At 37.1% G+C, this 27,053-nt stretch overlaps 1 protein-coding gene across 2 annotated transcripts; it reads right to left on the bottom strand.

The window, feature by feature from the left end:
- Window positions 1-103: 103 nt before the first annotated feature.
- Window positions 104-26,516, bottom strand: LOC134789462 (proclotting enzyme). 2 transcript variants are annotated; one of them, XM_063760045.1, is made up of 7 exons: window positions 26,150-26,516; window positions 8,089-8,142; window positions 3,246-4,202; window positions 2,200-2,392; window positions 1,531-1,691; window positions 709-965; window positions 104-259 (listed from the first exon to the last, which is right to left on the bottom strand). In XM_063760045.1, the coding sequence occupies exons 1-7, from the start codon at window positions 26,190-26,192 to the stop codon at window positions 104-106; spliced, it is 1,821 nt and encodes a 606-aa protein (XP_063616115.1). In that variant the 5' UTR covers window positions 26,193-26,516. The 2 variants fall into 2 exon arrangements, with proteins under 2 accessions (XP_063616115.1, XP_063616120.1); XM_063760050.1 differs by having other exon boundaries at window positions 8,085-8,142; window positions 26,150-26,204.
- Between the last annotated feature and the right edge of the window lie 537 nt (window positions 26,517-27,053).

The raw sequence follows: 27,053 nt of genomic DNA on the forward strand, positions 1-27,053 counted from the left end.
GATTTTTCATTTGTATGGCTGGGCCTTAGGAGGGTAAGTATAGGACCGCGAAATAGTTAGCTGCCTTAGCTGGACATTTGAAAGGAATCAGCCCAGGTCCAGCCTAAACTAGATGCTGGTTCAACCAGCCAGCGTAATGCGTGAGCCGGGTATAGACCCCGGGATACCCCGGCTCGCCGCATTTGTTTCCGAACGACACGACGCCTATCTGCGTCCAGCGCCCGTTCACTTGCAGCATCAGCGGGCCACCTGAGTCACCCTGGAATGGATAAAAAAGAAAAAAAAAATCACATTAAAAAAAACAGAAATCATTTAAGTTAAGTGTAGATATTCATTGTAATGTAATGCGCATATCAGATCAAACATGGAAATTGCAGCGGTCTACTACAGGCGACTTGACGGGACACTAGGCCAGGCCTCTCTGTTCAGCTATATAGCGAGTGGTGCTCCAATCGAAAACTGTTGCCACTAAGTTGAACTCACGGATATTTTGGAATAAGGACTAACCTGACACCCATCAACGCCGCTAATCGCATACCCAGCGCACAAGAACGCCTCAATGATGGGTTAGAAGTAGGTACGCCTTGTCGCAGTTCTCATTCCTACCTACTTTAACTTTCAGTCCTGTCGTAGTGAGTGGTGCCCTAACTGATGACTGCCACTGAGTCGAACTGTGAGACTGACGGATATTTTGAAATAAGAACTCACCTGACACGCATCAACGCCGCCTCTCGCATACCCAGCGCACAAGAACGCCTCAGTGATAGGTTGGAAGTACGCCTTGTCGCAATCTTCATTCCTCCACACAGGAAGCTTCGCTTCCAGCTGTCTCGAACTTTCTGTCCCGCCGTAGCGAGTGGTGCCCCAACCGACGACGGTCGCCACGGAACCATCGAACTGATGCCTGTATAGGTCGGCCGTGGGTAGGCAGATGGGAATCACGTATTTCGATTTTTGGACGTTTTCTGGAAATGAGAATTTATATGATTCATAGTAATCATGTAATCAAAACTACAATGTATACATTTTGTGTATTTAAAAATATTTGAACATCTTTGTTCAGTCAAATGACGAAAACTGGCAAACTGGATGTCTCATGTCTCAAGAGTGAACAGTGATAATGTCCAAAAATACCGCCCTTGGCTAACTGGAAAAACTTAATGACGAAGAGTACGATTAATGCGTAATTAATCACAAATCTTTGAGTTCATTTTCTGACCCACGACAACGGATCGGAAAGGCATTTTATCCTGGATAGCACCAACATCGAAATTCAAAGAACCTCCGTCTATTACTAGTACAATATTTGAGCGATAGAGTCGCATATAGACGAATTTTTAATCCCCTACACCTAATACATTATCAACTCACCGCCAAGCACGAGCACAGCGATGTCATTGTACTTAGTATACTCTAAAGAACTGCACGTGAGCACGTAGAGTCGCTGCCCTGGACGGCTCGTCTTCTCGGAACAGATCCACGTCTCCCAGGCGCACGCTGAACTGACGTGTAGTTACATCATGAACTTACCACCGAGAACCAGCACAGCGATGTCGTTGTAGTATCCCACTCTAGAGAACTGCTCGTGAGCCTTCACAGCTACCACGCGTAGAGTCGCCGGCCTGGACGGCTCATCATCTCGGGACAGGTCCACGTCTCCCAGGCGCACGCTGAATTGACGTGGTGGGAATCTGCAAATGATATTGGCACTTTTAAACCAATCATGTTGGTTTGCTGGCAAAATTATAGTTGGTGTCCAGAGTACTCCAGAGTACGGCACAACCTTTTGTGGCTTTTCAGTTCGTGTGGCAAAGGAAGTCTAATTATCTATCCAATGCCTAATTATGAATGGACCCACATTATAACGCCACAACCCACAGTTAAACTACCTAAGATTGTAGTGATTATTGATCGTTCAGAAAGGTGAGAATTACGTCTTCTGCTAAGTATCTAGTAAAATACACTGCTATAAGTAAGCTCATGTATTGTGCCAACAAGATACCCCCGCACAAGGATTCACTACTCTCAATGCGGTAGGAATGTTCCAACCACTCGCGCCTAAGCTCCTGACTGCGATTACTGATATTTATGGTCGGTTACATCAAACCGTTTGTCACCTTTAAAACGCTGAGTGGCGTTGATCAGTTTATCAATTGTGGTTGAATTGAAGTAACACTTATAAAGAATGGTAACACTTACGGTCTTTGCTTAGAGTCCCTGGTGCAATGAGCAGCTGTAAGCACATGCCTCGTGCCCACCAAAGTGCCTCCGCACCAGAACTCTCTCCGCTTATTCCCGTGAAGGTAGATGGCGACCATCCACGGCCAGGCACCGGGCGCAGACTCCGTGCCGCCCACTATGCGGCCGCCTTCATCTTCGCGCTGTCCGCACTCTGGAATGGACGTTGTGTTGGGGTTAGGAAGGTTTATAATTGAACTTAGACGTGCTGGATTGCGAGCAGATTGTTTATGTAGTTTATCATTATTGACAGTAGAGTCCGTCTACGATAAGTCTACACCAATTTTGATGTGTGTGTTTTTAAAGTAGTTACACTACTATATATACATTTATAAACTAAAATAGATGTCATACCTATACTAAAGAGAAAGTGACGATGCCCTCCAGTGGTGGAGGCCTGGAGGCCGGATTGGATCCGGCGGCGGCGTCTATAAGCTATCGCGGCTAACGCCAAGCACCCCAAGGCTACTTCGTCACGTACCAGTCACTTTAAGTATTCCTTTCTGAGGAGCTACCACGAACCACGTTCGACGTGTTGCCTCTCTGTCGCACTTGTAAATTCGTACGTAAATGTGACAGGGTGGCAACACGTCGAACGTCGTTTGCGGTAGGCCCTCTGATACCTAATGGTATATTTTTCCTTTAAAAACAAAATAAATTGACGAGAGACTTCAATACTAAGAAAAACACATTAAGTAAGTGTGTACTTAATTACCTCAAAGCTCAACAACGTAGGTAATGGCAGGTCATGGCACAATGGCACTAATATGACTAATTTTCTATTTGGGACTAGGTACATTTACCATTTAAGTGGTTAAAATACTTAAGATTACGAAAACAACACTTTGTCAAGATATTGCACCTAAGGATCATTACGAAGATATCAGCGTTACCTAACCTTATTTACCTACTTCGCCAGTCATCTATATAATCAAATTTTTTTTTAAACAACAAAATTGTCTTAACCATTTTTTATAAAATCCTAAATTTAACGAAATGTAACTTACCGCTTATATCAACAATGTTTGAGAAGTTAGCGATAACAGGAGGCGGTACTGTTGCGAACGTAGTCGAAGGCGGTCTAGCAGTCGTCACGCTCGTAGGCCTGTGCGTCGTCGCAGGCCGTGGCCGTTTCGTCGTCAACACAAGCACGGCCGATGGCCTCTTAGTCGTCGTCGGTTTGGACGGCCGAGGAGTAGTCACTGGAACTAGGTAAGTCGGCTTGCTAGTTGTCGCTACCACCGGTTTTTCGACTGCTGGCGTTGTCACTATAGCGTTTTTAGGACAGCAGACTCCAGGCACAAATAAGTCTTTGAAGCAGAGGGATTCACGAAGACTAATTAAGTTTAGAAGTAATTGAGGACAGTTACTCAAGTCCTCACATATTCCTGCTTCTCCTTCAGGCGTCGTACAGGATTTTGAGTCCTGCGTATCTCCTGTAGCAATTTTAGTTATTGGTGCATCAGGCAGGACTCTCGGTAGCGCCTTTTTAACTATAGGAGCTATTTTGTCTGTCACGTTTCTGCCAAGCACATTCTTGCTTATGGTGTACAAGGCTTGTGGAAGTTGTTTCAGATTGGGATCGCTTTCGTCTTTCTCTTCCTCATTCACCATGTCAACGAGGTAATGGCCTACTGTGTTTATGGCACCTAAAGTTTCTGATATCCTGGTGAAAGCAGAATCAGAGAGCAAACGTGGATCGCTTGGGTTGTCTCTGGTTTCTGAATTAATAAGGTCAATGGAACTTCTGCTTTGGTAATTATGAGGGCCTTGGTTCTGGTAACTTTGGTAGTTTGGTTGAAAATTTGGTGCGTTACCAAAGGGGCCATGGTTGTGTGTAGTTTGTGTGTTGTAGTATATTTGCATGGAGTCTGGGGACCTTTTTCTTGGTGTTGAGAACTGCCAGGGTGGGTTTCTGGGCTGGTGCGGATTGTGCCATTCAGCCGGGGTTTGCGCGAACGACACTGGAAAAGAAAAAAGTTATGGAGCCGTAGATAAGGATTTTGTAGGTTTATATTAAATTTTAAAGCACGCCTAAATAAAGAACAGATTAATATAAATCCCATAATAAAATAAAACAGGGTTAAGTGACAAATCTTTTAAAATATATGTACAGTTTAAACATGGACTGCAAAGTAAAAATTCGTACAAAAGTAAGGGAAAAAATTCTGGGTCTGAAGTAGACACATTTAGTAAGGTATCCTTATTTTAGCAACAAGAGAGACGGATTAGAAATTACAGCCTAAACACAGCATGTTTGATCATACATCATCTTCCAAAGATCTTATCTCGCTTTGCCATTAATATCAGTGTTAATTACTTAACATTATTAGCACGTTGACGTTATACCAGCCTGTAGGGATCATAATGTTGCCATCAGTAGTTTCCGATAAGCAAGGGGCTGGCAGGGGCTCTAAAAGTTCCAGGATAGTTACAATTTAATAGGTTTAGTTTCAGAGCCATAGCTAGAGCGTATCTAGGTTATTAGGCACTGCATGGGTATGTAATGTTGGTACATTAATGCTCGTTAAACATGTTGGGCCAAAGTAAGTCCATCTAAGGGACATCGTTCCGCATTAAGGGGTTGTTAGTTTTTTACATATACCTTTTTACAGGACACCTTCTGTTATAGTCGGACCAAGAAAAGTCTGCAGCGGATTTGATAGCCCACGCAGTGCAAGTATCATTTATACGTCATAATTTCATAGAAGTTTGACATTTAAAATAACACGTGCACTGCGTGGGCTATCAAATCCGCTGCAAACTTTTCATGGACTGACTCTGTCTATTTTTAACCGACTTCAATTTCATAGAAGGAGGAGGTTCTGTATTCGGTTGTGGCTATTTTTTTTTCTATGTACGTTCACCGATTACTCCGACATCCGTAGTCCGATTTGAGTAATTCTTTTTTTGTTTGAAAGGAGCTACCTCCGAGTTGGTCCCATTTTAATTTGGTTCTGTTCTGATGATGGGATCCATGAGGAATTGAGGGAACTCCTCAATTTTTAAAGGCACATGCATGGTGTTTTGGGCGTTTTCTTAAGCAACTCGAGCATTTTCTCCCGAAAACCACCAATTTGATGAAGTAGACCTGATGATGATGATTATTTTGATGATAATGATGATGATTTCTTTAAATGTAAGTATGTTCAGCGATTACTCCGGCACTTGTGATCCGATTTGAGTAATTCTTTTTTTGTTTGGAAGAAGTTACCTCCAAGGTGTTTCCGTATTATTTTTGGTTCTGGTCTGACGATGGAATCCATGAGGAATTGAGGGAACTCCTCAATTCTTAAAGGCACGTGTAAAGTGATTTCGGTGTTTTCTAAAGTAACTCGAGCATTTGCTTTCGAAAACCACCAATTTGATGTACTGCAACTGTAGCCTTACCACGAGTTTGACATTGACATATTTGCTAACGTCTTATGCATCTAAATGTAACTTTTTATGCATCTCGCTCACACTAAGGTTAGTACGAGCGAGATGCATAGGAACTAAGTTACATACATGCTAGCGAATATATCAATGTCAAACTCGTGGTAAGCTGGTAAGGCTACTGATCGGGGATTAGGGTTAGGAGTTAAGGGGTCAGGGATTAAGGGGTCGGGGAATGGCGGTTGAAGGGTTGCTGGTTCAGGATCGAGGGGTTCCTGGATCAGGGGTTGATGTGCTGTGAGGTTGAGTGATCGGGGGGCTGAGGGATTGGGTCAGTGGCGGGGCGGGCGGATGGATTTAGTTGACAGGAATTATAATTTCCCAGACGGACTCGAGAAAATTCCTGGTTCAGGGTCGAGGGGTTCCTGTATCAGGGGTTGATGCGCTGTGAGGTTGATTGATCGGGGCGTTGAGGGATTGGGTCAGTGGCGGGGCGGAGGATGGATTTAGTGTAGTAGTGAGTGTAGTGACATGAATTATAATTTCCCACAGGGATGTAACGGATGTGGTTTTATCGGAACCGAAAACGGAAACAGATGTTTTCAATTTAGTTTAACGGAACCGAAAACGGAGACATAACCGAAAACTGTAACGGAACCGAAAACGGACCGGAACCGAAAACGGTAACGGAACCGAAAACGGAAACGGAACCGGAACCAGAATCGGAGCCTGACTTTTTAACGATGTAGTCGTTTTCCCCTTTCTAGAATAAACCTTCAGACAAAGTTTACACTTAGCCGTGTCCCCACTAACTTCATCAAAATAGTTCAAAACCGAACTTGATTTCGGCTTCATTGTGCGTTTTTTTATCTGTGCTGATCGTAACAGACGCGTTTTGTTAGAGAGTGAGTCTTCAGTACCCAGTACTATTATTTATTCTGTGACACTACACACAGTCAGTAGTCAGTATACAACAGAACACATACGATTTTAATTTTAATAACACGAATAAAACAAAGTATACAAACAAACAACAAATTAGCGTAGCACGTGGCAAGCGGGGCGATGAGCGAATGACTGGTATGAACGTTTGTTTTTGATGTACGCCGCCGCCGCGCGAAGCATTGACATCCGTTATAACTTCCGTTTCAAACATAACGGAACCGGAACAGAAACGGATGTGTAATACCAAACGGAAGTTCCGCCTTAACGGAAACGGAACCGGAGCTCCGTAACATCCCTGATTTCCCAGACGGACTCGAGAAAATTCCTGATTACATAAATTTATTAAAGTAATAGGTACACGAATTTAGTGTTACACATGATCTTGTTTTTTATTCATGTGTCGCGCTCTTAACACTGCGTTAAAACTAAAAATGGAAAAATAAAAACTTTTTACAAAAAAAGCAAACCGACTTCAAAAAGGATGAAATAAAATACTTATTATCCTTTTTGAAGTCTATGCGTTACCAACTGATATGTTTGAAGTCGGTGCCAAGCCAAGTAGTAACAATACCAGTCAAAAATAATCAGCTTTATGGCTATAAATCCCATTAGAACTGTACTAATAACTATTAGAAATGTGTAAGTAATTCTGTCTGCCTCTTTGTCGCCTTTCCATGGCTAAACAACTGAACCGCTTTAGGTGAAATTTGGCAAGGTAAATTTCTAGAATTGTTTTATATTTTGAAATGTAGTCCTCTGGATAAGGGACGGGAAATTACTCAGTCCCAATCTCACACTTGCGTGCTATAGACTGTTCGAACATTAGTAAGAAATGCTCTTTAAAAAATATGACGGAAAAAAAATGCATTGGATTTCCACTAATGTGCCGACATACATGGTACAGACTGCGCCAAGAAGGTTTGATCGTATGTTCTGAGGTTCGTTCTTAGATACAATCGACGTCAAAGATATGTTTACAGTTACACTTTTGCACCTTACTCCTTTGTAATAAGGCGAAAAGTGTAAACATATTTTTAACGTCGACTGTACCTACAGAATGTACGTTCATTGTCGTCGTGTAAGGCAATCCAACGTAGGTACATCCTTATCGAATCGCACCAAAATCATGATATACTTCAAAATTTGGCTTGGCACCGACTTCAAACATATCAGTTGGTAACGCATAGACTTCAAAAAGGATAATAAGTATTTTATTTCATCCTTTTTGAAGTCGGTTTGCTTTTTTTGTAAAAAGTTTTTATTTGTTCTAAGATCTACATGATCGGCCCCTCTCAGCAGAATGTGTCCTACAAAAAGCGACATGTATTAAGTTTAAGAAAACAAGCGATATTGCTATCTCGATCCGATGCATAGATAGATGTGTTCCCTTTGTTGACTTATGTTGGCCTAATATCTGTACCGCGTATGTTACAGATACGGTACGTAATTAGCTATTGCCTGTACGGTTTATATTTACCTACTTATATGCCGGATTATTATGTAAAACTTGAAGCATTGATGCATACCTACCCGGGTGAAGAGCTGGATACTGGCATCTTATTTGGGCTAGGACATTTAGGAAACCTGAAACAATAGAAAAAGAGTCATTAGTCGTCTTGAAAAAAAGATTTACATAACATACTTAGATCATTTGATGGACCTCAAAGAACAATGGCAAAAAATTTTATTACATTCTAAAGTCACAGACTTGTGTTCTAAAGTGCACTTTAATAAATTAAGGACAACATTCAGATTCAGATTATTTATTTGCGTTAAGTACAAGTACAGGATGTATACATAATTATTCACAATATTTACATTACCTTAATGATTTTTTTATTCTATCCATCTAACAACCATAATTTTCATAGGATTTACGTAATCAATGACTTTGATTTTTTTACCAATGACTCATCCCAATTGCCGCAACAGCCCATAATTTTTTTCGACATCATACCCATAAAGGATCCTCTGAGAGAAATCTCTCCTTATCGGGAGATCGTTTGCCGAAATTAGAAACCCCAAGTCATGCTGCGTCCCACACGCTTCCTAATTGGTATATGATACCCAAAGTGTTTTTAACGTTGTGAACATAAACAGCCAAAGAAAGTAAACTGATATTTTAACCCGCGACGGAACGGAGAAGGTTTATCCGTTACATAAGTACCTACATCGTTTTTGTTTTAATTTGATAATGTAGGCATCCAGGGTCTCGAACTATTTTTTAAAGCCTCTATCAAACAAAAAGAGCAAAACAACAACATTCCCAAGTGAAGTAATAGCAAGGTCCGGTCTTGTGTAACTCGCGCATCGCTCTCACTGTTGACTCACTCTTACAATTATTACGTGCTTTCCAGTTATTTACAACTCTTGTTATCGGTTTCGGAATTGTATGTCAATTGTTTTAAAGTTTTTTGGTTGTTTTCAAACCGATTAACCCCCTCTACTCAAATTCTCTGCGTGCTCTAAAATATTTTTGTATGAGACCATGTTATGTGCAATCAAAACTTTAGATAACCATTCGTTGGAAACTTATTATTGTTACGACACATTACCATGATATAAAAAAAAGAAAAACACATCACACAAATTTTCGATACAAATTTTTATTGCAGACTGTACTTGTTTTTTGTCTTGTACTGGTCAAGACGAACGAATGAAACTCGATGATGTTTTATGATGATGATGTCGATCGATAACTTCGTTCTCAACACTCGACCGAGATAATAGACCAGTAAATGGCTGAATTAAAAATTCCTTTTTACCGAACACCGCGGAAACCGGTTCAAATCTTAAAATATTTAAACAAGCAAACATTGTGAGTTCTATTAAAGCTTGAATAAAACGAAAATTCTCTCATGGCCATGAAAATAAGAATACCGTCAACAAATTACGCACCCTAACCCAAAATCTACCACTTTTGTCAATAACGATAACGTTCTAATTCTTTCCCGCTTCGCCGAATACGAATACGCGTTGCATAATGCCAAGTGACCCAGATCGGTTCGGAAAATACGCCATTACCATACACTTCAGTGTCAGTGAGCATTGAAAAACGGCTCATTACTGATTCAGTGTTGGTAATCATTAATCACATTGTTTTGATTGGTTTGAGGATGGCAATGAACTCTTTTAGGCTTGGGGCTGATGTGAAGACGGGATTAGGTACCTCAGGGTTAAGACTGTCTGTCGGATGTTAAGTAAACTGCAAAACGTAATTCAAGACCAAAAAAAGTAAGACAATGTTGCCACTGCAATAATTTGTTTGTAAAATAGTGTGATAAATAATCACGCTAAGATAATTTATTTATTAGTAATTTTACTCCTACGATTTAAAAAAGTACTTTTATTTACTTATTATTACATCAATACAAGACGCGCTAGTAAAAAGTGGCAACATTTTCTTACCTTTTTTGGTCTTGAATTACGTTTTGCAGTATAGATACTTTTCCTTCCGATGTATTTTCTTAATAATTTGTGGGTAGGGTTTGCTTTTGTTGCGGTTCTAAAGACATCTATCTATCTTGTTTTGATGTAATTGTTATACGAAATATTTATAATCACTTCTTTGTTTGATTTTGGCGATTGCAACTTATAATATGTGTGTAGAGTAGATAAAGCAGTGTATTTATGTACTCGCTTTCAGCTCGTTTCGCACTCTTATTTTAATGCCTTTCATAATGTAGCAGTCACATAAACTACTATTTGATTGAGTCAGTACTGGACCCTAAAAGGAACGTAGTTTCATCAGAATCAATAATAATTAGCCCGGTTAGCCTACATATTTGAACTAGATACAGTTTGCCAATGGAGTAATAACTAGAAGTTCTGTAATACTTACGCTTCAAATACTACTACTACTACTACTCTACTTTCATACATAAATACTTACATTAAAAAATTATGCGGGCTGAGTGTACAGTCAGCAACAGAAGTAGCGGATCAGGCTACGGGTCAAAAGTATCTATCATTCTCTAATAGCTATGCATAATATGTCTCTGTATGTAGAGTAGGTTTCGTAAATACTTTTGAACGCGAACTGTAGAGATACTTATATATATTTGGAGAAGTATTCGCGGGTGACTTTTTTTGACCCTTATTGTTATTTAATCATATATACAAATGACCCGACCTGACCTTTACACACAATCCATTACAAATAACAATCAAAGGAACATCATCAGAGAGTCAGTAACAAACGCGAACAGCTGACATTCACCGTTGCGCAAGAGTGACATCACATCGCTTTCACTCGAACGTTTGCCGGTCAATGAGTCAGCCGATTGCGGTCAGATCCATTTAGATGTCATGGTTCGAATTTGACTGTGTGACGTCACGTTTTTTGCACGGTTTTACGTATTACGACCTTGTTCATGACGTGGTATATGAATTGTTTACTGTGTAGGTACTTGTAACACTCCTCTGCCTACGATTTAGATCGCGTAGGTAACTAAAAGTCATTAAATGTATTTGATCCCGCTTAATCTAGTACTAGCTCTTGTATGTACAAACTTTCTACCCCTATACCTGGTGTCTGAAATAAATATTTTAATTTTTTATCTTCCTTCAAAGATGAAATTCAGGATAAAATTATTGTTTGTTTTTATTCCAGTGGGCGCAGCACGGTTCCATTTTTATCGTCTATCACTATGCGCGTCCCTTTCGCACTTACGTACTTGTTAGAACGTGACAGGCATGGTGACAAGGGATAAAAACGCGACCGTGCTAAGCCGCCTGGTTATAATAGTTATTTTCACCACACCAGCTCGGAAAGGCTTACTTTGCACTTCAATAGTTATGTGTTTTACAAGGGGGCAAAGTTGTTGTTTAACCGCTAGTGCTAATATTGATACCCGAGCAAGCGAAAGATTCCAAAATCGAAAAACGGAATCTTAAGCGTTGCGAGGGTTTCAAAGCACGAGGGTTAAACAAAATTTGCCCCCGAGTGAAATACAAAATTTTTCACCACACCAACCCGAAGCAAATATTAAATGTAAAATATCAAACAAAATCAAATTCAAATGAATGTTATTAAATATTTATTATCCAAAATCATCATTTAAAAGTCAATTCTACCAGCAAACATAAGAAAACAACTCAAAATTTGTATTTGATTACTTTGCCTCACATGTGAATTACTGATAGCAAAGTGCAACTTTGCTATCCGTTTTTGAAGTGCAAAGTAAGCCTTTCCGAGCTGGTGTGGTGAAAACTATATTACCGTGCCAAATCATAACTGTTTTATCCAAATCCGTGATATCTGTGCTACAGTTATTGTGTAATTGAACACCAAACATCTAAACATGCGAACTGTCACATTAATAATATTAGTAGAATTTAAGCTATTCAGTACCTACTTCAGTAGATCAATTAAGCTTGTGCACTACATATTTTGCAGTTTAAAACATAAGAGACTCGCTTCATAAATTAAACTAATTTCAAAACAAAAATAAGTTTGCTCCCTAAGCCTAGTGGTCACAGCTAACGCTGCAATAGTTTCAGTTTTCATTTAGTCCCACCATGAAGCTTGCTCGTTGCCAAATAAGCCGTATTGTGTAATATGTTGTTAAGTTTTCCAACCCAGCAATCTCCCTGTTCGTGACAAGTTGTTATTGTTTCCTTACAGAGCATAAATATTGTCTCGTTACCTCTATATTGTGCAAGTGGATAATCCCATATGACTTGGACGAAAATTGCAACATTTTCACGAGATACAGCTCCATTTCTTAAGTGAAGTCTTAACAATTGATAATGGGCGCTCGCCTATTTCTCGTACGTTACAAGTCTTGTAATACAAGTGTGTATCTATGGTAACGCTTGTATTTCAATATTTTTACAAGTTTCCGTTTCACGTAAATGTATAATTGTTACAAGAGCGGGGATAAAAGAGTTTTCACAAGTGTTGTTGTTTCACAAGTTGACAAACACTAGTAGATATTATATACTAAAATAGTTATTTCGTTTCTCAAAAGCTGTACTTTACACTTGTAGCTTGTGACTTATCACGAAATAATGAGGAGTCTCTATAAACTGCTAATATGCGTTTTTGGTAAAAATCGATTAATAAATAAATGAAGATATTGCATTTTTAAGTTCTCAAACGTGTAAGTTTTGAATGCACTTCGTTAAAATCAGTAATATTATTAAAATTTAGCTTTTATTCTCCAAAAAAAAACAGTAAACTCATTCCTATGAAATTATTATAATTGGTAATTATTATAACCAGTAAATGACCAATAACATAATAATTTTGTAACGAATTCACCCGTAAGTATTATAAAAAAAACTGACGAAACTGAGTTTGATTTTACACTTGTAATTGATAATTTTGAGAAACGCTTTTCATTACTACTTGTATTATTATACGCTTGTATATTCCGAAAACACAAGTCAGCCATTTTATTTTCCTCTTATTAAGATTATGATGCATAACAGTGACATTGACATTAAGATAACATTTATAATGGCCATTGCGTTTCCTTTTTGCATAGTAAACAAACCTATTTTCTAACTTTAGACAGCCGCCTTCTAGCACTTGTAGTAATCATTCCTACGAGAAACAGAATGGGGTTGGCCGGTGGAAGTTTTAGCAGATGGCGCCATCATAGCTTGCCCCGTCAATCCCTAGAATTGTGTCAAATTTTTGTTTTTTTAATACCCTGGATGCCAGCTCTTTAAGCCAAATCTCATAGAAAAAGGGGCAAGCTATGATGGCGCCATCTAGGCAAACCTTTGACAGTTGCCAACCCCATTAAAACACGCTTGTACAATGAAATTTTAAATGTAAGCTTGTAGACTTGTGAACTTGTAACGTACGAGAAATAGGCCCCTAGTTCATATTTATTACTTAACTAGTGCAGTGACATGCAAGAATATCATGCACAGCAATACCTACGCTTTAGTAGATTGTTAACCAAGGGTTGAAAGGCACCTATTCCTGTCGAGGTAGTTTGGCGCTCGAACGCTGTGAGAGCGCCAATAGTCCGAGACGGAAATGGTGCCTTTCACCCGAGTTAAACACTCTACTTTTCAAATCGAATGCAAGGAAACCAAACAAGACAAGACAATTTCGCAAAATCAGTAATTGAAGTACCTACCTAATAGACCTACGGCCATGATTTATTTTCCTTAGGACTTACTTGCAATCGGAGACTTTACATGTGTGAAGATTAATAACCCCTAGCGAAAATCATTTAGATTGCAATATTCACGAAAACACACATTTTTTAACAAACTGCAGTAATTTTAAAATTATTTGTTCAATAAAGTATGAAAATCAGCGGGATTACCTCTTACTTTTTAATTTTATACTTTTTCGTTCTAAAAGCCGCAACAGACTACCGGACCGCACCGCGACATTGGTGCGCCGCACCACGAAATAACATAATAAAAGTATTTTAAATATTAAATAACAATTTAATTAATAATATAAGAAATGTTTATCTTGTATTTTATTTTATTTTCATGAATATAGTGCTAAATAACTTTAAAAACCAATTTATTATCGTACAAACGTTTAACTGTGGCTGTATAAGATTTTGCCTTTGCTCATTTACGCAAGTGTAAGGTTTAAAAAAATATTTTTGGTGCATTCCTTTAGGTTCCCGCCTTATGAAATCGAGTAAATAGAATTCAACGAAAGAAATCAAGAATAATTTGTTTTTAACAATTTACTTACATCATTTTTTATAAAAAAAGGATTAACGTGGGATTAGTAAAATTATACGATTACCAATTGTTCCAGGCGAGGAAAAAAGACACTATTTTTCCTTTTTGTTTCCACCCAGTTGTTCGTGGGACGGAGACGCAGAGGAGTACACCACTTTTCTGCGCTAGAGCATAAACGTATCACTTTCTGCGCACCTTTTAGAACAACAACGACCCACTTTCAGAGCATGAGATATGAAAACAAATATTTCACACACTCTTATTTTACAGAGCCGTCGTAAGAGCGTATCATGTAGGTACAATCACCTGCAATGATATTTTACTCTTCGAAAGCCGCAAAAATATGTGACACTCTCTTATGGCTCTACTACAAACAAGATCGTGTCAGATATTTTTGCGGCCTTCGTTGTGTTACATATTATTGCAGGTGACTGTACATATTTTTTTCTACGTCGATTTTAATGAATTAAGACTTTATAGAGCAATTCCATACTTTTAACTATGGAGCTCCCGATCCCAAGTCAACTATATGACACAACGAAACGATTTTGTGAACTAATATGACTTTGGCCAATCACGTGTACCGCGGCGGACTAAACTAAACCAAACCTTAGAATAAAAGACATCAACAGACGACGAACCATTAAACGCGCACTTCATTTTGACGATACTTCGTTTTTCAATTATTTCATGACACGACTTCACATTTTAACACATTTTACACATTTGTTAAGTTCAGAACCCCTAGTGTAAATTTTATTTGATAGCGTGAAGAGCGTTCGCGTTTGCGTTATGTCTATTTTTGTATAGGATTTTGTACAGCGCACCAAGCGGGACGTTTTGGAAACTCAAAATCCCATACAAAATGACACTTAACGCAAACGCGTACCTACGTCACGTCACGCTATCGAATGTACACTATAGTTCGTTTTTTTTAGCATTAGAAATAAGGTAAACAATCTTGATGTGTCTTTTAATTGAAAAACACATTTTAAAAATAAGTTACGGCAAATATGTAACAATTATGAATCTAATACGATCATTTATATCCTTCTGCTTTCATAAATAATAGTTACTGATTTTTAAAAAGCGTTTTTCTATTAAAAGACATGTCAAGATCGCTTACCTTCTTTCAAGTTCCTTGAATGCTAAAAAAAACGAACTATAGGGGTGCAGTATATTAAATAATAGCTGTAAAAGTTCACATTTCGCCATGACCATGATTGTCACTTTTACATAGTCTGAACTATGTGCATAGCTTAAACCATATCCATAGTCTAATAAAACATGGTCTTCCATTCCCAGAGTGACACGGGCCTACGTCACAACAACATGGCCGCTATATATAGCGCTATCGCATATTATCATATAGCGCTGTCGCATGATGACGTAGGCCCGTGTCAGTTAGGTGACCTAGAAAAGACGGGAATGGAGTACCAGGCGGAGTATATTATTATACCATGACCATATCCTTTCACATCAGGATATGGGTAGGAGGTTTGTAAACAAATTACACAATGAATGATGCACCGATGGATGTCACAGTGTCACAACCGGAGTCACAACCGTAATGAATGTGACACACTTGCTGTGACAACCGCTGAATTACATTAGCCTGTATGAGGTAACTTATGTTATTGTTACTAGTAGGTAAGCAGTTATGTAAGTTGGGGTTTTCTTGAATTAGATGTGGTTAAAATTTTGCGGTATCTAAAGTTATTTTACACGATTATGGCAAAGCTAAAAGAAGAGTTGTGTAAAGGTTTGAGTATGAAGGTTCGTTTTTGTTGGTATCCTTATTAATTAGGTTCCATCGTTATGTAAACTATTTTGATTATTGTGGGGTGATTTGACGGCCTCCTAGCTTAGTCGGTAGTAGCAGGAGGTCCCGGGCTTGAACCCTGGTAAGGGCATTTATTTATCGCTTCAGGCAAGATTCGAACTTGTGACCTTTTCGAACACCAGTAGAATCGCTCTCATCCAACTTTTGTTTACACGTCTTAGGGAGGCGCATAACGACACCCACCGTAAGAATGTTAGGGTTCCGTACCTCAAAAGGAAAAAACGGAACCCTTATAGGATCACTCGTGCGTCTGGCTGTCCGTCTGTCACAGCCTATTTTCTCCGAAACTACTGAACCAATTAAGTTGAAATTTAGTACCCATATGTAAGTCTGTGACCCAAAGACGGACATGTAACGTAAATTTAAATGAATTTTAAACATAGGGGACACTTTTGGGGAGTAAATGAGACATTTAAAAAACAAAGTTTTGCAAACTATGTACATATAAGTATCGTAACGTGTTATACATATATCAAATGAAAGAGCTCGTTTGTGAGAATCTCAAATATATTTTTTTATCATTAAAGCGGAACCCTAACATCACTTTTTTATCCTCTGCCGTATTTTTTATTTCGATTTTTCGTTAAAGTTCACTGACTCCAATTACGCTGGTGTTTCGACCCACGAAATACTGCTTTAAAAGTTTAAAACATAATTCCCGCTCATTTCGCTTAGTCTTATTTTATTTGCGATAATATCTGGGGTGCTGTTCCGAACGCTTACTGAAACCAAGGCTCGGGAATATGAATGTCATTCTGCAATTACGTGTTAGCAATTTGTTACTGATAATAATGATTATGTTGGTAGGTATAGTCCGACAAGAAATTGTAGAAAATAAATGAGAGTAACTTAAGCCACTTCCAACGTAACTGTCAAATCTTTGATGTAAAATGCTTAAAAATGCATTAGTATGGCAATATTTTAGTTCCATTTCATTTAATTTCTACTATTTTATGTCGCACTTACAGAGACTTTAATTCTCGGAGTTCTTAGCTTTAAGACTTGACTGTTTTTACCCCCTTTTTCATAAAACTTTACAAGCCTAAATTAATTACCTAATTTACGATTTATCCCTTTCTTACAAATATATAGAAAAGTCGATTAATAGCTATAGTTGGTCAAGCAGATCTTGCCAGTAGAAAAAGGCGGCAAATTTGAAAAAGGCGCGAAGGGATATGGTCTCATAGAAAATTTGAATTTCGCGCCTTTTTCTACTGACAAGATTTGCCTGACCATCTATAATTGATACTTGTAGCCACGTTTATGAATAACACCATTAGATTCTACTAGTAATTAGTCGGAACTTTGTGTTACGTTCTGTGCTTTTTGAATTGACAATCTTCTGAATAAAATATACCAAAGAAGGACTTGGTAATTTTTTTGAGTTGGGTTCTTTACATAAAATTTAGACTTTTAAGTCTTAAATTCTTACTAACTCCATTCACAGACTAGTTAACTACCGAGAGAGAAAAATTTCGCGCTCTTTCATATGTATTCGTGTGAAAGATGAAGATAACAACATTTTGATTTACGTTTTTCTCGGTAGGAGTTAGATCACTTAATAGACCAGGTTCCAGTGGTTACCCTGAGAACTGTCGTAACACTCGTAACTCGGGCGATTGCTTGTTCCCAGAGATAACTTACAATGTACTGGCCACTTAGGACGTGTGCACACGTTTATGGCGCGATTAATGTTGCCAGCCTAATTATGCGTCCTAAACTCACTGACTAAATGTTGTAAAATGTGATGTTTAACTACGCTGCTATCCTTTAGTATACGGGTGCTATAATTTTAATATTAAATTGCGTCTAGGTTAAATTAGGCTAAGTTGAGACAGGAATTCGTTTACATTTCGTAAAGAAACGAAAATATAGCAAGATTAGCGTGATACTAATTTATTTCCTATGAAACTATCTCATTTTACGTAAAATTTGGATTGTATTATACGGCCCGATTCGAACCATGCTTATAAGAAGTCACAGCGGTTCGATACCGATATGTCAGTGACAAAAGTGACGTTTTGGTTGAAGAAATAAAACCGTCACTTTTGACGCTAACATATCCGTTATTCATAAACGCCTCTCAAGTCTTACAGGCCCTTGATGATTGTTTGTCCATCCTTATATGTCATTTTAATATTTGTGTTCCCAAAGATGCCCTAAGTTTCATTGGACGACGTATAGCAAGCTATCGGATAAGTTTTGAGAATAGCCGCTAAAGTTTGATGACCGTTGAACCGGCTTTATGCATTTTGGGCAGCGTTGCGCGTGCAAGTTACTCATGCAAGAGGTGTGAGGGGCAGTCGTGGTCTTAAATATATTGAGGCGGCAGCCATTCTGATCAGGAGCCCGATTCTGATATGGTATTTTGTTACGGTTTTTATCTTATTCTGATACGACCTTGGAGATCGCTTACGCTGATTGGGGCACGCGTCATGGTCGTATCAAAACCAGTTCAAAACCAAAAGATTACATTTGAATTGATCTCCTTCTCGGAGCTGTGCTGTAAGGCAGAAGCCAGGTTCACTAACTTTCTATACCTACTTAGGTTTATTGCAAAAATAAAACAACTAATTAAGGGTAACGCGAAATGTAATCTTAGATCTTTGAAGATGCAGGCCATCAGCCGTAAAAGTGCATGGCGATTTTATCAATTGAATTCATTATTTTCATAATTCATAATTTCTCCATGCAATTTCGCTGCTCACTGTTAGGACTACTATGTAGGATGACTATCACTATCCACCATCAAAGCTAACCGTCATAAACAGTAACTACCTGTCATAATAATAGTCGTCAAAAAGCCGTAAACAACGTAATATGGGTAAGCAATGCTAAATCTCTTAAGTGATAAGCATTATGCTGACAAGCACGGGCCTCGAAAGCGTAGCTACTTGGAGGGAAGAATGGTGTAAGCGACATCAATGTTGGTATAAATGGGCCGATTTTTATATTGTTGTCGCGATTAATTTTTTGTCAGTTTTCGAATAAAATTGGTGGAAGCGCAATTTCACCGTAGATATTTATGTCCAAAAAATCTTCCACTGAGTTACGAAATTTTCGTGTCTCAATGGAAATTTACTTTTTTTTTGTCCCAAATTGGGATTTTGTATTTATTCCACCCAGAATGAGGAGCTCATCAAGCCAGCCAAATTTAATCCAAGTGTAACAAAAAAAATCGGCAAATGACACCTAGTACGATTTTTTCGAAAGTTAAACTAAGCTGAGGGCCTACCGTAATAATCTAAAATCGAACTTTCGTTATATTGGCTCTCTATGAAATTTGGAAGAGCGGTAGAGAGGCAGATAACGAAATTCTGTTCCCTCTGTTGTAATCCTCTAGCCACGCAATCAATATCTATACCCGAAAAAGAGAGGAAAGGACAGCTCCGGCAGTCTATAAATAGTTTGCGCTCTACTCTAAGGTAAACGGCCCCAAGTTCGTGTTAGTACGTTATTTCGTTAGTTTTGTTTCTGGCGCAAATAATAAGGAATTCAATTATTTTTTATTCTAATTATACATATGAAAAAAATCTGTATTATTTAATCTCTTCAATAAAGTAATAACCAATATTTTAGTAATTAAACTGAGAGTAATACGACGGTCGAAACTGTCAGAGGGCCGCGAACAGCTGTGTTGTATGCGTGCACTTTTTTTAGGCGTAAGGTGCGCGCTCTCACTTGTTAAGCTTATAGGAAGGAAAAGCTAAACCCATTCGAATAAAAGTTTTTGGGAGTGTTTCTGTGGGTTCCTTAGTAATTGATTTGATAAGAAAAAAGATTGAATATATGCATAGAAATAACTTAAAATTGCAATAAATCGACTCACGAAATAGCGGTCATTTTATTTTTCGTGTGTCTCCTATTTCGTGCCACTAACGAATCAAGGATTTTCTAGATACATTTTGAGTGCTTGTTTTTAAATATAACAACGAAGATAATTAAAAAAATAAATTAGTAAACAATTAATGTATTTCATGAAGTTTCGTATGAGCGAAATTCGGTATATGTTTTTTTCACTAGAATTCTCATAAAACGAGTTTGAATGTGACCCGAGTTAAAAATTTTAAGGTATATTCCACGTATATTCTCATATTAACTACTAGCACAATTTTATTTATTATTCAATTTATTTGATTTATTTTTGTGTAAGTATGTTTATATTTAACGTATAAGATAGTAAATTATTTTTTGTAAATAATTTTTATTTTTTTATTTATTTTAATTTTAATTTTAATTTAATTATTTAAATAGTTTGGCTCTTAATCACGTATTAAAGTACCCATATGGTTTACAAAGTCTTAATTCAACCATTAAAGACGACGAGTACAAAAAACTATAAGCTAGCTCTCAAATTATTATTTTTTTAATATTATTTTTAATTTGACCATATAATTATTCGTAAGTAGGTAAGACCGTTAAATATAAATGATTATCAGCAAATTATCACCAATTACTCTAAGAAAACTTTATGCCGAAACAGGGGACACGAATTCACGAACTTAGGAGCTGACCTAAATTTGTATCACGAAATGGGAGCCAAATAAGAGGTTCACGACAAAATCATATAAAATAAAGTTTCAACTAAAACCCTACAGTTTATACATTAAATTATCAACAAAGAACTAATATAACTTATTCAAAAGCTTTCAAGGTAATGATATGCTTAGTAATATTTAAAAAAATTATCAAACTCTCAACTCACTCTCAAGAGCCTTAACCTGCCGAAACAGGGGCCCTTTACCTTACCTATATAGTTTCCATATTTAGGATTTATCAATGAAGATTACAGTACCTACTTAGGGACTAAATAAAAAACCCAGGTTACTATCACGAATCACGTAAATTATATAATATATTTGATCTCCATTTTCAGAATTGCAATGGCAAATTTGACTAAATAAAGCATTTGGTTGTACTTAAATAAATAAAGACCAATTAGAATTTTGAAATGGAGGAGTATGTCAGTTGGCTAAATGTTTCTTAAGCTATTCTGCCACCACGTGCCCCGCGAAAGCTAATCCACAATTAAGTGAGTTACGTGCGTTTGTCTATCAGCGTTTGTTGTCCTAACCTTGTTCTCTAGTTTCTCTCTTTGCTCGAAAGGTTTGTTGTCTATGGAAAGTAGTGTGTACCAAGTTTCGCCAGTGTAACCTTATATGTAAAAGTACCATATTGGTTTATTTGTTTTTGCGATGTTTCCGCCATTCACGTATAAACTTTTAAATTTGCCTTGATTTTTTTCTTTTGCTTTTCTTAGAGTTTCTAATATTGGCAAAACCGGAATATTATAATTTTGCCATTGTGTTTTAATCCTCAATGTGTCAGGGAATAAATAAATAATGGTTATAGGATATTTTTACACAGATAACACAATAAGGCTTGTGTTGTGGATACTAGAGGACGATAGGTAAGTATATAGAATGTATAGTTATATATAAAAATCCATACCTCAGGAACAAATATTTGTGATATGCGGTTATGCGCACAAATAAATGCCCACCAGGTAACCTCTACGTCTCGAACGAATCATATTCAAAAGTTTACATTATCCGAAAAAATATTTAAAAAAACTCTAAATTTCCCAGACATCATAAATCTACGATCAGAAAGCGTGATATACCCACAGATTTGTGTGTGAGATACCACAATCTAAAGTCCCCAGACAAACTCCGTGCGACCGTTCGTTATCTGGTAGATGTCAACCAGTTACCTAACAGTGACAACTATTGCTAGTCACAATGGTCCTCGGATTTTTCTCTTAGAAACCTGATGTTTAATTACAATTAAGTTTCACCGCGTGCGACATAAACGTGGTGTTACTTGAAGCGGGGAGAATGTGTAAATAATAGGTACTTTTATAAAAAAGCAAATGACCGTTTTGGTAAACCCTTTTTTTGCTAGCTACGTCGTCAAGATTGCGATGATGGAATTCTAAAGGAATGGGGTTACTCCAATCTTCAAATTGAAATTGAACTTTATATATCAAAAAGTTTTCTTCAAATATTACCTTCTTCAACTGCGGAAGGATGACGATGATTGTTAAAAACTATCCTATTTATCTCATACCTTGGGCCTCAAACTATCTCCATACCAAATTTCATCTAAATCGGTTCAGCGGTTTGAGCGTGAAGTGGTTACAGACAGACAAACAGACATCATTACTTTCGCATTTATGATATTAGTAGGGAGTAAACTGTCAGTAACCTACTAATATAGCTTGTTCAATTTAACTTAACTTGTCTACAATGTCTATGGTTATGTCTTTAACTGACTAAACTATAAGTTACAAGTGGTTATAAAAACAAAACATCATCGTCCCCAACGAAAGAAAGTTTATCGTCGCCGTTGTACTTGACAAAGCCCTTTAAAAACAAAACACAACCGCTCGCAGTGCGCCGCGCCTAGACAATGGAAGCAAGAAAGAAAAGGTGGAAAGCGTTTCAAAACGCACTATGGAATGAAACTTTTTATACTTCGTTTTTTTTTAGGTTTAGGTTTAAGATGTTTATTTCTCAAAAGATTACAAGAATAATCACTTCATGAGAAATAAATGTTTACACCAACATAATACAAAGGAGATGGTAATTAATAATTATACAAAAAATACAAAGCAACTAAGTATACAACTATCTAAAACTATTCTATTACTTGTTAAAAATAAATGAAATCGTTTATTCACAATGAACATATGGTATTATAAGATCTTAAATTACAAGCATTGCGTCCTACATTAAGTCTAGGCAGACGTGTGAAAACAGTTGTCAGTGATTAGATCACTCTGTCATAATTTAAAGTTCATTATATTATATTTACAAGATTAATTATCATTTAGCATCAACTAACAATATTTAAAACATAAAGTTTAAAGCGGGTAGATACGTATAAGCAACGAGACAATTTTAGCACTTGAAAAAGGAGGGTAAATAAACTCGAACATTATTAAACGTTAAAATAGTACCTATTACTTATAAAAACAAAAGAATGTGTCCCCTAACTTTTGATCGGGTCCAATGGTAATAAAAATAACATGCGAAAATTAAAGTGCGGTAGGGTATCGACGAGTCCTCGTAAATATTTAACTTGCATTGTAACGCAGTGAATGTCTACTGTCTGTTCCATACTTAATTACTAATACTCTACGCGATAAAAAGATCAGGCACCATACAAAACGTAATTACGAGAATCCAATATGGCCGCCGACGGAACTAAACTGATTTCCAAGGGAAGGCTCCAAAGGTCGAAGCTAAGTGGGTTTTTATTGATTCTTTTCAGTTTCAGAGCTACACTTTGTAAATAGATCATGTCTCTGAGGGATAAAGGTGTATCCAGACTTTCAAAATAATAATTGATTTCAGTATTGAGTCATACATTGCCTTCATAGGTTATACATAGGAATAATGCTGTAATGAAATAAACGCCTTTGTACCTATTTGTATTTTGAATAACGAACAGCTATGAACAATTTAAGTGGGTGAAACACATTTCAGAAAAAGGTCAGTTCAGTGGACAAAACATTAAAAGTGAATAAACCCAGGTATATCGTTCACAGGTTTATCGTTTTTCTTATTTAAGTCTCAAGTACTAAAAATATATGCGGCCTTTACACCCTTCCGTCAAAAAAATGGCTTAACTTTGCGATGTCTACAGAAAAGACGCGAATGAGTTAAGCGTACGATAAAGGGTGTAATGTGTATGACCAATGGGCACTGCAACTTACAACACACACTACTTAACAACATTCAATTCTTGAGTAACTAACTAATAACTAATAACCAGTGGTCGGACAAATCATCGCAAAACCATCAAAAATCATTTATATCTCAAAATGGGACAAGAATTATTAAACTCATATGATGTACGCAGTATCTTTATAAAATTTCCAGATTATACTCAAAAACTGCAGTTCAAAATTGTTAAAAAAATTGTATCATGTTCCATACAATATTTACATTGCGAGAAATTGTCCGAACTCTGCTAATAACACCTATTTGATACTTCAAAAGTGATATCAATGTCGGTCCTAACCCTCGCTCGCACTTATATTATTGATATTGACGTGAACATAATTACAGATTAATATTAAGTCAATGGAATAACATAAATATGAATTATGAAACAACCTCCTTTAGCTACTACTCACTTCGACCCCCTCATTTTTGACGCTTTGTAAATTTCCATACAAATTGACCTTTTTAATTTCGCTTAAGTGTGCGCACGAGTCTGATTAGACAACACAATGTGCTTCACTCTCTAACGTAAACATGATCACTTCCCGCAAGAAAGGCTGGTTCAACGGCCGTCGCGACAACATAAATCAGAGCGAGGTGATGCGTGCGCGCATGTACACTCACACAAGGTAATGGAGATTGACTTCCAATAAAATATAAAGGGTCTCACTTTTCGAGTTCCCAAAAATTCTAAATTTAAATTGTTTTTCAAAGAAAACGTCGGTTCAACGGCCGTTGCGGGCGATATCGTAAATCAGCGGGATGCGTTGGCGCGTGTGCGAATTTCGTGTACACATAAAGACAATTCTTTTTTACATGGACGATGGCTAACAATCGCACGGCAAGCGGATACCGCAGTGGCATATGGTCGTTACCGTCTCTTATGTTTACTGATTCTTAGTTTTGACAGGTTACCAAGAATTTTACATGGCTAAAATAAATAAAGCCTCAGACTTAACGTAACTGTACCCTTCGGTAAGATCGTTAGGTATATCGCTTTTTATATAATATTTTTTTTATATTATCGCTTACAAGTTCATTTAAAAAGTCTTCACTCTGTTGTATTAAAATCGTGAATTCAAACCTCGGTCCTGCTATATAGAGTAACAATAATTCTTAAAAAAAAAAAGATAAAAAATAGCTGGTGTGATGAAAAAATATAAAATATCATATTGCGTACGATGTTTGTCCGCTTAAGTATCACCAACATTGCACGCGAGTGTACCATTGATGATGAACGTAAAACTTTTTGTGATAATTGGTAATACGTTACCTAATAACGCGTAACATAGTTTAATGCTTACGGGTTACGTGGGTTGTTTATTGGTTTAGATGAAATAGTATAAACAGGTAGTATTTTTTTAAACTTAATAGGCTGTAACGTAGGGGTTGGTAGAGCATATATGTTATTAGGCCTGATGTTTGTCTATTGTATTATTCTCAAAATCGTATAATTTAAAAATAATTTATTTATTTATTTGTTTATATCATCTTTATTGCACAATACATTATAGTACAAATGGCGGGCTTAAAGCTCCGAGGCATTCTCTACCAGTCAAGCAATGGTTTTCTGTTTCTGGTTTAGCAGAAAGCTTAAGTAGGTGCAGGGTTCCTGTAACCGGATTTCGATAAAGATGATACTTACAGGAAATACTTTTGATTACAATATTGTGAGCGCATCCGGACTGTAACGGATCAAAATACTATTTTTTGTCGTAAATATGAATAAAACCTGACAGTAAAAAATGAAAAAAGAATTCCAGAGAAGTCTATAAAAAATTCGATTCTACGCCAATTGGAAACAATGTGAGCCCACATGTAAATGGCGGGAATTCGATTGAATATATGAATAGGAACGGTTCCCTTGGTATCTTTGGCACTGGAGCATGTACAATATACCTACATATAAATAATAACAAAATATAAGTAGTTCGAAATTACAATATTCCGTATATTGCAATTTCCAATGAATAAAGGAGGCAATATTTTTATGGTGTTCTCATTTTGACGTGTGTATCTTAATGCGTAAGTCTTTCTATGCTATCGTAGCTTCCAAACGATTGAACCGATTTGAATGAATTGAGTGTGTCGGTTTTTTTATTTAAATTTATACATACTTTATATACTTAACAACAATTTACCCCTAGACGATTTCAAACTTGAAAAATGTATTAAAAAAAACACAAGCACGCACTAATAATGTGTATTTAATCTAATTACATAAGTTTAAATATAAGTTGAAAATTTTAATTACTTGTGCTGCTAAAATTAATTGAGTAATTATATTTAATTACTACGTGTCTTATTATAAAACCATCGACCATAAAATTACATAAAATAACAAACTCACCGATGACAGTAAGACACTGCGTTCCAAAACCGATTTCCGTCATGTCTGCTCCGACCGTAACGTTGCGTCACACCACTTTCACCTCAACATACTATAACACCCACAATTATGAAACGCTGCACTCCACATAAAGGTTAGCCGCTATTTGAAAATAAATTCAAAAACCTTTTTTAAAAAGTTGACTGTCTATGGTTTTTGGCGGGAGATTTGGACATTTAACTTTTTTAAATACGTGTGGCGCGCTCACTTTCGTGGGCTGTTGTGAGCGTGCGTCGTTCAGCCAAATGCTTTTACTTTCCTGGGCCAGTGGGGATTACGGATTTGGTGTAAGAGCTCCTTTGAGATCTGCCATTAGGATCGATGATCCACACTGATTATCTTCAAAGATGTAAGAGTTGCGATCTATACTCGCATGGTCTGTACATACATCTAAAATAACATAGGTCTTTGCAAGTAAGTAGGCGATACATAGGAAATCATTCACAAACTTATACACACTATTTATAAATAGGTACTATACTATAAACATATATATTTCAAGGTGTATATCTGCATGCTTCTAAAAAAAATCTGGAATTATTCTCTAATTTTTCTTGTTTTAATTAAATCGCATTTACTTACTTAAAATGGGTTTTACATATAGGTAAGTTCAATAAGTTAATCTTCTTATTTATTACTTCTATCCTGAAGGGTTTACTTACCTCAAAAGTAAGGTACCACCATCATCTGCCTTAGGTAACCTCCTGTCTGTAAGTATATAAGGAATTAAGGATCCTGACCGAATTTTTTTTAATCTGTTTTTTAAAGGATGGGGTTTAGTCACGCAGTGACGATGTCCCCCCAATCCAATTTTTTTAATTTTTACTGAGAAGAAATTTTCTACTCTATACAGCACAACCGAGGT

Source organism: Cydia splendana, chromosome 1 (assembly GCF_910591565.1).
Source record: "Cydia splendana chromosome 1, ilCydSple1.2, whole genome shotgun sequence".
In the NCBI taxonomy this organism is placed as follows: domain Eukaryota; kingdom Metazoa; phylum Arthropoda; class Insecta; order Lepidoptera; family Tortricidae; genus Cydia; species Cydia splendana.

Bases quoted from the DNA above. Each gene is read 5' to 3' on its own strand.
- LOC134789462 (XM_063760045.1), bottom strand. From the start codon at position 26,192: ATGACGGAAATCGGTTTTGGAACGCAGTGTCTTACTGTCATCG. The intron at 1,692-2,199 runs GTAAGTGTTACC...TATCATTTGCAG, and splicing joins AGGGACTCTAAGCAAAGACC to ATTCCCACCACGTCAATTCA. The intron at 260-708 runs GTGAGTTCTTAT...TATCCATTCCAG, and splicing joins GCGGCGTTGATGCGTGTCAG to GGTGACTCAGGTGGCCCGCT.